Source organism: Myotis davidii, unplaced genomic scaffold (assembly GCF_000327345.1).
Source record: "Myotis davidii unplaced genomic scaffold, ASM32734v1 scaffold925, whole genome shotgun sequence".
In the NCBI taxonomy this organism is placed as follows: Eukaryota; Metazoa; Chordata; class Mammalia; order Chiroptera; family Vespertilionidae; genus Myotis; species Myotis davidii.
In genome coordinates, this window is record NW_006296531.1 from 56,170 (window position 1) to 66,791 (window position 10,622).

The 10,622-nt window shown below is 46.3% G+C and overlaps 2 protein-coding genes across 2 annotated transcripts in view; one reads left to right on the plus strand and one right to left on the minus strand.

The window, feature by feature from the left end:
• The window catches only part of C1QBP (complement component 1, q subcomponent binding protein), a 7,552-nt gene extending 3,508 nt beyond the window's left edge, over nucleotides 1–4,044 (plus strand). The window contains exons 2-6 of the mRNA XM_015569212.1: nucleotides 879–1,029; nucleotides 2,163–2,253; nucleotides 3,459–3,554; nucleotides 3,640–3,762; nucleotides 3,895–4,044. Coding sequence (XP_015424698.1) covers nucleotides 879–1,029; nucleotides 2,163–2,253; nucleotides 3,459–3,554; nucleotides 3,640–3,762; nucleotides 3,895–4,044 — 611 coding nt within the window. The remainder of the gene's footprint in view (nucleotides 1–878; nucleotides 1,030–2,162; nucleotides 2,254–3,458; nucleotides 3,555–3,639; nucleotides 3,763–3,894) is intronic.
• Nucleotides 4,045–4,709: 665 nt separating this feature from the next.
• Nucleotides 4,710–10,622, minus strand: part of RPAIN (RPA interacting protein) — a 9,406-nt gene continuing 3,493 nt past the window's right edge. Inside the window, exons 3-6 of the mRNA XM_015569213.1 lie at nucleotides 8,338–8,477; nucleotides 8,161–8,224; nucleotides 6,986–7,126; nucleotides 4,710–4,860 (exon numbers count right to left, since the gene is read on the minus strand). Of these exons, the coding sequence (XP_015424699.1) occupies nucleotides 4,831–4,860; nucleotides 6,986–7,126; nucleotides 8,161–8,224; nucleotides 8,338–8,477 (375 nt within the window). The 3' untranslated portion in view covers nucleotides 4,710–4,830. The remainder of the gene's footprint in view (nucleotides 4,861–6,985; nucleotides 7,127–8,160; nucleotides 8,225–8,337; nucleotides 8,478–10,622) is intronic.

The following is a 10,622-nucleotide window of genomic DNA, read 5'->3' on the forward strand; positions in this document are numbered from 1 at the left end:
GAGGTCCGGAGCGTGTTCCCAGTTATTGGCAAGCGGAGAGCAGAGTATGATCAGCCCACGTGTGATCTGGTCCCATTCCCCTTCCCCGTCCTTAGCGCGTTCCATTTGGGGTTGGGCGTCCAGTTAAACCCTGGAGTCTGGCTTTATCCTTAGTCTCTCACAAACGGAACTTTGGGGAGGCCCAAGGTCGCGGTAGAAAGTGGCGGGTCAGCCTGGCCCATGTGGCGCCGTTGGTTGCAGGGTCTACAAAGCGATGTTCGATTCCCGGTCAGGGCACATACCAGGTTGCGGTTGGATTCCCTGTTGGGGTGTGTAAGAGACTCTACCCATTGATGTTTCTTTCTAAAATCAATGGAAGCATGTCCTCCGATGAGGATTAAAAAAGAAAGTAGCCCAGTTATTGTCTTTGGCAAGAGGAAGAAGGTAATTGAGAACTCGTTTGCTTTGTGTGTGTGATGTGTTCATTGTTGCAAATCGCCTTTCCAGAGTCAAGCTCAGCTTCCCACTGGTAGTGTTAGGGCATCTATACCGATAAGGACACAGGCTTAGGGGTGTGATTTGGACTAAGCCCCAGAGAAGGATTACCAGTCTTAGTCCAGATCTCTGGCTAGAGGAACCTGGGTCACTTTGGAATGATGGGTGGTTCTTTTTCTTAATTTTCAAATATGTTTTTATTGATCTGAGAGAGGAAGGGAGAGAATCATTGATTGGCTGCCTCCTGTAAGCCCTTCACCGGGGATCGAGCCCGAAACCTGGGCATGTGCTCTGAGCTGGAATTGAACTGGAATTGAACCGTGAACTCCTGATTTATAGGCTGACACTCAACCACACTGGCCGGGTAGGCTATTCTTTTTCTGTAACATGGATTTTCATTGTAGGGGACAAAGCTTTTGTTGAATTCCTGAGCGATGAAATTAAGGAGGAAAAGAAGATACAGAAGCATAAGACCCTCCCTAAGATGTCTGGAGGTTGGGATCTGGAAGTGAATGGGACAGAGGCCAAGTTGTCCCGGAATGTTGCTGGAGAGAAGTAAGTACTGGGAGCCTGATTCCAGCGCCTAAATCCATGACCCTCAGAACCTTACCTGTCAAGGCAGGAACTTTGCTACATGGCTTCCAAGTCACATGGGTTCATCTGGGTAACTGCGTAAGTTCCAGGTAGTTCATTCGCTGCAGACTTCTTGTGGCTGGTTACTTCGGGGTGCATTCTGTAAGGCACCTACGCCTTTTTCCTAAGAGTGAGTCGTAGCCACTTCGGGGCCATTGAACGTTACATTTCTGTGCCCAGGAGCCCCACCTGGTCAGCACTGTTGCAGATGAGACAGGTTTTGTGGCTGAACCGGAAACCATTGTTCCTGTGGGAGAGTGGCTTCCTGGCAAAGCAGCCGTCAGCATCGCTCCAGAGGGCACCGTTGTGGAGTGCCCTGAGCAGATAGTGCTCACTGGGGTAGCACAGCCCGCAGTGCTAGTTCCACATCTCACTTTTAATTTCCACTCAAACTGGGGAACGGGATTTGTCAAGTGAGGGTTCTTGCACCTTAAAGCTGTCATTAGGCGGTGCTCCTGTCCTGCTTTGTAATTGTAACTCCCCACAAGCACTCTGAAGACGGGGTCTGTACTGCAGCATACTGTTCTTTGTGAGGCTTCGCCTGCCTGGGGCCAGGGCTGCTCTTGGTCCTTAGCTGATCCTGCTCTCTAGTGCTCCTCCTTCCTTACCTTCGAGGGGCAGGTTTTCTGATGGAAAAAAGCTTTTAGAGGAGGCATCTAGTCCATCCCACCAGCTCCTTAGCTGCTCACTGCCACTGGAGGGTACCCTGGGAAGACCACGGTGAGCCGTGTCCACTGGCTATGGCCATGAGAGAACCAGTGGACGAATGTTGGCAGTGAGCCTTGGGGTGCTGGCTTGGCTGAGATAAACTGGGGCCTGTTAGTTGGACTTTCAGCATCTGGCACATAGTAGGCACTTTTTATATTGCTGAATCCATTCCGGGACGGGATGGAGGCAGCAGGCTTTTTTGGAAGGTTGTAATAATTACAGTGTAAAGCCGGCTGGGGTAGAGACATTGTTTCAACAAGCATTTTAAACTGTAGCAGGCCTCAATACTGACTTCACACTCAGTAAAAACTCTACCCTGTCTTTTGTGTTTTCTTTTAACTTTCTAGGATCACAGTCACTTTCAACATTAACAATAGCATCCCACCAACATTTGATGGGGAGGAGGAGTCCCAGGGGCAGAAGGCTGAAGAACAGGAGGTAAGCTTATAACACTGTAACCGGCCTCTACCTGAGTTCTGACGGCTCTCCCAGGGGCTTGGAGGGCCATTGTTTTGTGTTTAATTCCTCTAATGCTAGAAGGGGAGAGAGAAGGCAGAGGACAGCCATCCTTGCGACTTGACACGTAGAGCAGCCATTGGGGCCAGCTTTAGCACCAGGAGGTGGCCCATTTCCTTCCCCAGGGGCTGCGTAAGTTACCATCTGCAGGCTTGGGCTTAAGAGCTTGGTCTTTGTTCTGATAGAAAGGAATGGGAACTGTCTGACCCTTCCATGAGGGGAGGTCTCTGGTATTGGAGATTATCATTTGGAGCGTTTCATGTGAGGAATGTTCTGACATGTCACAGGCTGGTAATAAACACCGGCCACTGGGCCAAGGGCGTAAAGCCGGGGACATCGGAGATTTAACATCAGGTCTTCCTGCAGCTGCTGGCCTTTGTGGTTGGACCTTGGACCTGGATGGTGCCCAGTCTTCAAACCTTCTAGGAAACAGTGTGTCTGGGCTAGAAACCATTTGGTATGAGGGCCAGAGTCCCCAGACTCTGACGAAGCAGGTATCAGTGCTATCTCAGACCTAAACAGCCTCCAGGTGACATCACGCTGGCATCTCTGACATTGGATGCTCACCATCAAAGGGAGGGCTGCTGTGATTATTCAGACATTCGACGGCCAGTCAGCCACATGCACTGGCCTTGGCCCTGGGCTGAAGGATGATCCTGAAACAGAATCAGTTGGAAAGAGATCTTGGGGCTTTATGCCACCTGTGCAGTTTAGGGATGGGAAACGGTCGGGAGATCAAGGAATGGTCTAGATCTAAGCTAATTGGCACATAGCTGGGGCTAGAATTCAAATTTCTTCATTCTAAACCTAGTCTGTTACTTAAACAAGTAGGTGCTAACAGAAGTGAAACACTACTAAATATAAGATGATCTGCCCTCGAAAACTGTCTTTAACTTTAGAAAGGATCAATAGGAAGAGTTCACCCAGGTCCCTGAATGAGCTGGCACGTGGCTTTAATACTCTTAAAGATTCTCGGCCCCTTATTAGGAACGCCATAGTAAAGACTCTGAAAATGGCTAAGTAATATCCTGGCAGAGGTGGCTTCTAGACCCCCTGAATCATCGAGACCTTTGGTCCAGGCAGCCAACCCCTGCCAACAAGGCACACGCTTATTCTTGTTTCCCCAGCCTGAACTGACATCCACTCCCAACTTCGTGGTTGAAGTTATAAAGGGCGGTGGCAAGAAGGCCCTCGTGCTGGACTGTCACTATCCAGAAGATGAGGTACGTCACAGTCCCCTTTCTGTGCATGCGTCTGGCTTGTCTTGGAAAGCCCTCCAGTTTCCCCAACTACTGTCTGTCCCCTCAGGTTGGACAAGAAGAAGAGGGGGAGAGTGACATTTTCTCCATCAGGGAAGTGAGCTTTCAGTCCACTGGCGAATCTGAATGGAAGGACACAAATTACACACTCAACACAGATTCCCTGGACTGGGTGAGTGCTTGATAAGATGGGGTGCTCCTGGGCCTTATCAGGGAGGTCCCGGACCAAGGAGAGACAAACATTTTACCGAGTATTACAGATAAGTCATACTACTTTTCTGATGGTGAATGTTTCTCCTTGTAGGCCTTATATGACCACCTCATGGATTTCCTTGCGGACCGAGGGGTAGACAACACTTTTGCAGATGAGCTGGTGGAGCTCAGCACAGCCCTGGAGCACCAGGAGTACATTACTTTTCTGGAGGACCTCAAAGGTTTTGTGAAGAGCCAGTAGGACCGACACACTGAATACTTGGATTCTATGGCAGGCTTTGCCAGTGAACAAAACCTACTCTGAAGCCAAACATGTACTTTAAAATGGTTTTCACCCTGATATCATGGAAAATAATTGAGATTTAAATTATTTGTTGCCCTCTTATTTACTATTCATTTGTTTCTTTACAAATCTATTATTTCTAGATTTTTGTATAACATAATGATGGACAATAAAAAATGATATATCTCTAAGGTGATGTCCTTTTTTTTTTAATTTTTTAATTTTTTATTACAAAGGGTATTACATATGTGTCCATTTTTTCCCCCCGCCTAGACAGTCCCCTAGCCTCCCCTATCCCCCAGTGTCTTATGTCCATTGGTTATGCTTATATGCATGCATACAAGTCCTTTGGTTGATCTCTTACCCCCCCAATGTCTTTTCTATTTGTATTCCTTCCTCCTTCAAACTGCACAAATTTTTTATTACAAAGGGTATTACATATGTGTCCATTTTTTCCCCCCGCCTAGACAGTCCCCTAGCCTCCCCTATCCCCCAGTGTCTTATGTCCATTGGTTATGCTTATATGCATGCATACAAGTCCTTTGGTTGATCTCTTACCCCCCCAATGTCTTTTCTATTTGTATTCCTTCCTCCTTCAAACTGCACAACCAAACACCAAGAGCCAAGATGTTTGAAAGGTTTTAATACAAAATAAGTTACAATTAAAGGTTTGTATTTACAAGGCCCCCTCAGACGGTCTGAGTTGGTTCCAGCCCAGCAGAAGGATGTGAGTAACGGCTGGCTCTAGATGATCGCAGCCCGAGCATTGCAGGCCTGGATTTAAATAGAGAAAGTAGCTTAAGATTTATTCATAGGGCTGAACGTTGTCATCAGCAATCACATTTATGCTGCCATTAAAACTCCTACTTAGGAAAGGATACTGAGTTACTTAGGAAATAGTTGCGGGTATAGTTGAAGAGGCTTGGCTGGGTGTCAGTCCTGTGGTCTCAAAACAACTGCCTTTTAAACCCTCAGCAACAATAGTACCTGCAAACTACAAATCCTGGCAATGGACTGATCTGATATCCTCACCTCAGGAACCCTGTGACCAAAAAGGTTATTCAGACTTCTGAGAGTTGACAGCGATTAGAGCCCAGCAAGGGGGTGGGGTTCCTTCAGCTTAACAGGATTGAAACAGGTGTGCACCATGGCGAGGTACAAATTATGCACACTGACTACAATCAGCTCAGGCCCATTCATTCCAGCATATCTTCCTTGGTCTCCCCTAATAATCCGTAAGTACTTGAATATAAACCTGGTTTCTGATTCCTTGACAGCTCAGCCCCACCACAGTGCTAAGGAATCCTGTGCTTAACCTTGACACCACATCCATAGGTAATATACTTGGCTTTCTGGTGGTCTAACACATCCCCATCCCATGACTACCCCTAGGCCACTGTCCCTCTCACATTTCCAATATTCCAAGTCCTTAGGGCTCTATACCCAACTTCGGTAACCCACACCTATCTTCACCCTCACACCCACGCTTAATGACCCTACAGCCTGACCCACTGGATCTTGAGCCCAATGGTCCTTGATTTCCCCTTAAGAGAAAGATGTCTAGTGCCCCCCGGACTCCAGAGCATTCCTAATGATCTATTTTTCAAAGGGGTAAACTCTGGGATAGGCTACTGACAACAATTTTGTCCTTCCCTCTCCTGTTTCTCATCTTGGTATGACTGCCTTCTGCCCAGCAATGGTCTCCCTCCACCCCTGGAGCCAGCACTGTCAATCGTGCTGTCCCCACCACTGATGCCTCCACAGCACCTGCCTTCCAAACCTCCCCCTCCACTTGGCTTCCCTCCTGCTCTGGGCTGCAGGGCACCGATGGCCAAGTGAGCAGAGGACTGCAGGTGGACTAAGCTAAGCAACTGGGCAATCTTTCACGTCCTCTTTAACTGCCCTACCCATTCCCTCCAGCACTTGAAGGCCAGGGTTAAACGCCTTCCAGGAAGCCTTTATCCATAAACGAAATCCCCTCCTCTGAACTCTCATAGGCCCTCCCCCTACAGCTCTCCAGGGCTACTACCTATTTTCTATATTCTCATAATTACCAACCCTAGACTTGAACTCAGAGAGAATGCATATTTTTGAATTTTAACAAGTCCTCAACATATTTTTAAAAAATAGAATTACGTAACTTATGGAAGAAACTTGATAAAGTGAAATGTTGGCTGTACTAAGCAACACTGCTTATAACAAACACAACTCCTGTAGGTAAACTGCCTTTGAAATGAGAGGGCCAGGAGAGAACTAGAGATACCAGGAGGAGGCCACAGTGCTGGAGCTCCCTAAGTGCAGAGCGCTCCAACCCAGGGTTCCCCCTGCTTGGGACCTTAAGCTACAGCCAGAGGTTACTGTAAGAGACACTGGTTCCTACAGCAAGCGTAGGTTCTAAACCAGGGTGGCTCTACGTCCATTTGTGTGGTCCTGTTCCCTCACACCTGAGTTGTCACTTAGGGGGCCAGACAGCAGCCCCTGGTCCCCCATGAAGATTCTTGCTGAGGAGGCCAGCCTGATGCTGCCCTGCTGTGCTTCCTGTTCCATGTCCTCCTGTCAAACTGGCACCAGGCTGGCCTACCTGGTCTTACAGATATGAAATAATCAGCTTCACCTAAGGCCACTGCTGCCAATCAAACGAGCAGGCAGTGCCGCCAGGCTTCCTAATTCCAGTCCAATGCACCTCCCACCATCCTGTGCTGCTCTGTCCTGCCCCTTTCAGGGAATGACTGGACTTTTCATTGAACGGGCTCGTCACCTTCACTTTCCTATTCAAGTAAACTCCTCAGAGAATAAACTGCTTTTAAGCATGTACCTGTTTCCAACCTATGATTTCTCCCAGAGCAGGGATAAAACCAAACACTGAGCTGCCCCTACCGTGGGTCCCCGGGAGGCTTACCAGACAGCTCATGAGAAGACTGGACTTTCTTCCTGTCCCTTCAGTGACTGAAAACTGAGGTGTGTGAGGACAGTGGGCGCTGTGCTCATTCACGCTGTCCTCTAAACAGGCACGAAGTTTCTGCTCTGTCAATTCTGGAGACTAAAAAAAAAGGTTAAACCGCAACCTAATCTTAGCTACCTCATCAACAACAGGTAGAAAAACCTGATTCCTCACGATAACCTGTATCTGTGATGACTTGACTCCTTGGACCTTTAAAAGTGCTCATGATTGTACTAAAAAGGTCTCTAAGCCAATCTCCACCTGACTGCCTCTCCAGACAACCAGTGCTCTCCTCTCCTCTGTAAAGCACCCTGCCACACAGCACCAGGGACACTTGGAGCCGTCCTATGCTTCTGCCTCCACCAGCCAAAGGTATTCCCACCAAGAGCCAGCACTGCTTGGTCCCAGCTCTGTCTGTGCTAATTGAATTTCCTACTGTAACTGAGTAATTACATACTGTGTTAAACAACAAAATAAGAGAATGAAAACAAAGTTTTCTTTTTTGTAATAATATGTGGGATGTTTAGGAAACTCAAAAAGATGAGTTGCTTAAAAAAATAAAGCTGTTAAATAAAAGGGAGGAAAAATCCTAAAGTTGCACACTCAGCTTCTCAATGCACTTTTCAGAAACAAATTAGAAGCTCCAGGCAATGCATTATAAGAGTGATCTGTAAAAAAAAAAAGACTCAGCTCTCCAATCAGCAGGGCCCCAAAGACTGGCAAGTAAATTTATATACTTGAAATTTACTATGTTTCATTTTGATAATTCACCACTCTAATCAATTGACAAACTTTCAGTCCCTGTCATGTCAGATAAGAGGGCTCCTTCTGAATTTTAAGATCACTGAAGCTTAAATTCTGAGTGTAGGTGTGTCTTCATATATGGACAATTTTTATGGATAAGTGTTTAACAAATGGCTCCGGGGTGAGGGCAGGGATCCACCCTGGTTTGTGTGCTTGCCAATTTCCATGCTGTATATATTCTCACTATGGCTGATTTCAAGCTACCAATGTGAACTGAACATGAGCTGGGAAAAGATGTGCACAGCCATCTCCAACACACTACTGAAGGGTCTTAAGGTAAATAGATACATGTGGACAAAGGTGACAAAATCTGGGTGTGTAACACTTACATGACATGGGATGTACAGGCCACACTGACACATGACCACACCGCTTGTTATTCTCAGGTTGTACCTAGAGGCAGAATTAGGACCCTAGAGCTTCATGGCCAGCAGAGGGGAAATTCCACTCGTTTTGGAGTGGAGGGTGGGAATCAACAATGCTGAAAAGGTTTAGAAACCTCTTACTTTATGCACACAGGACAGATGAGGGAGTTTGCTTCCCACTCAGCCAGTATGATGTTGAGACACTGCTCATCAAACTGCAAGCTCTTCTCGTATTCATTGATGATGGACTGTTCTGCAAGGCAATGGACAGGTGGAGCGCTTCACCATGCTGCACCCAGCTGTCCTGTATTTAGTGCTAACTTCACCTTCACAAGCTTCATCCACCTGAGAAAAATTCAGGTAAAATCATGCTACGAATCACTAAATAGTTACTCTCCCCTCAGACTTCCTCTTGTTGGATTCCTCCCCTGCTGTCTGGCCTCACTTTGTGAGCAAAAGAGGCGAAGTGGTGAGGCTAAGGGACAAGGAGAGGACTTTGACACACATCACCAGAGGCCGTAGCGTAGCTGCAGACTGTCAGTCAGGTCCCAGGGGCAGCTGGAGAAAGCTGACACAGGGCACTTCTTTCTGATGCCAGCCCACCCTGCTGAGTCCCAGTGATCGGTCCCCCAATGTCCCTTGCTCAGAGTCTGTGTTGTTCAGAATCTATGTGTTCATTCGTTCAGCAAATATGCAACAATACCTAGGATGTGGGAGGCATGGGGTGCAAAGGTGAAAAAGACTGCTCCCTGCTCTTGATGAGCTCAGTCTAGACCAGTGGTTTCCAACCTTGGCTGCACATTAGAATCACCTGGGAATCTTTTTAAAATCCTGATTTCTGGGCCTCATCCTCTGGAAATTCTGTTTCTTTGTTATGGGGGGGAGGGGGCACAACATTAGTAACGAAGAAACAGAATTTCCAGAGGATGAGGCCCAGAAATCAGGATTTTAAAAAGATTCCCAGGTGATTCTAAGGTTGAGAACCACTGGTCTAGACTTTAGCTCAGGGGTCGGTAAACCACAGCCCACAGGCCATATCCAGCCCAACTTCAGTTTTTTAAATAGAGTTAACTGAAATATAGCCATGCTCGTGTGTTTATGTATTGTCTGACTGTTTCCATACTATAATCACAGAACTGAGGAGTTGCAACAGAGAAAGCATGGACCACAAAGCCTAAAGTATTTACTATCTGGACCTCCACAGAAAGTTTCTCAATCTCTGTTCTAGTGTGTTCCATCTGACTGAGTATGGGCAGAACACAGTGAATCCTTATCACTTCAGATTTTTTAAACATACCCCAAAAGAAATATTTAGTGAATCTTTTGTTTCACCACTAAGATAGGTTTTGTAGGTGGGGGTGAAGGGTGAATCAATAAAAACAATCTATGGTCTAACTGGAATCAATACTAATCATAACAACTAACACTTGCATAGCACTTACAATATGTCAAATGCTATTTTAAGTGCTTTCCACATATTAACTTACTCACTAATATTATCTTTATTTTAAAGATGAAGACACTGAGGCGTGGGGAGATTAAGTGCTTTGCCCAGTGCTGTACCAGTTAAAGTGGTAAAGTTCAGTAGTGAACCTCAGCAGCCAAGCTCAGGAGTCCATGGTCTTGCTTCCTCATTTGTTGAAAGTTTTCAATATGCCAGACCAATCTATGGTCTAACTGGAATCAATACTAATCATAACAACTAACACTTGCATAGCACTTACAATATGTCAAATGCTATTTTAAGTGCTTTCCACATATTAACTTACTCACTAATATTATCTTTATTTTAAAGATGAAGACACTGAGGCGTGGGGAGATGAAGTGCTTTGCCCAGTGCTGTACCAGTTAAGGTGGTAAAGCTCAGAGGTGAACCTCAGCAGCAAGCTCAGGAGTCCATGGTCTTGCATCCTCATTTGTTGAAAGTTTTCAATATGCCAGACACTTCTCCACGTCTTCTACACATATTATTAAACATAAGTTTCCACACACACAAACCTATAGGGTGGGCCTATTATCTCTATTTTACAGATGATAAATACTGAGCCTAGTCAACCTAGGGCAATGTGGAATAAACGAATTATGTAAGGTGTTAAACTGTGCTCTGTACGGTGCAATGAATGCCTCAGGGAGTAGATGCTCACAGGCCCTGGGTAGTCAGTAAAGAATGGATCGGAAAGAAGACAGTTAAATTAAGTTGTGCAAGAGAGCTGATCCTGCACTCTATCCTACAGGGTACAGGATTACTATCCATCTATTAATAGAGAGGTAGTGTCGGATAGTAGAATAAGCATGGGAACTGGATTCACAAAATTGATATTGCTTCCCAGCTCCACCACTAGCTGTTCAGCCTGGGAGAGATGCCACTCTTGTCTGTCTCCTATTGACTTGTAGGGTAGTTGTCAGGAGAAAATCAGCATGGAGGG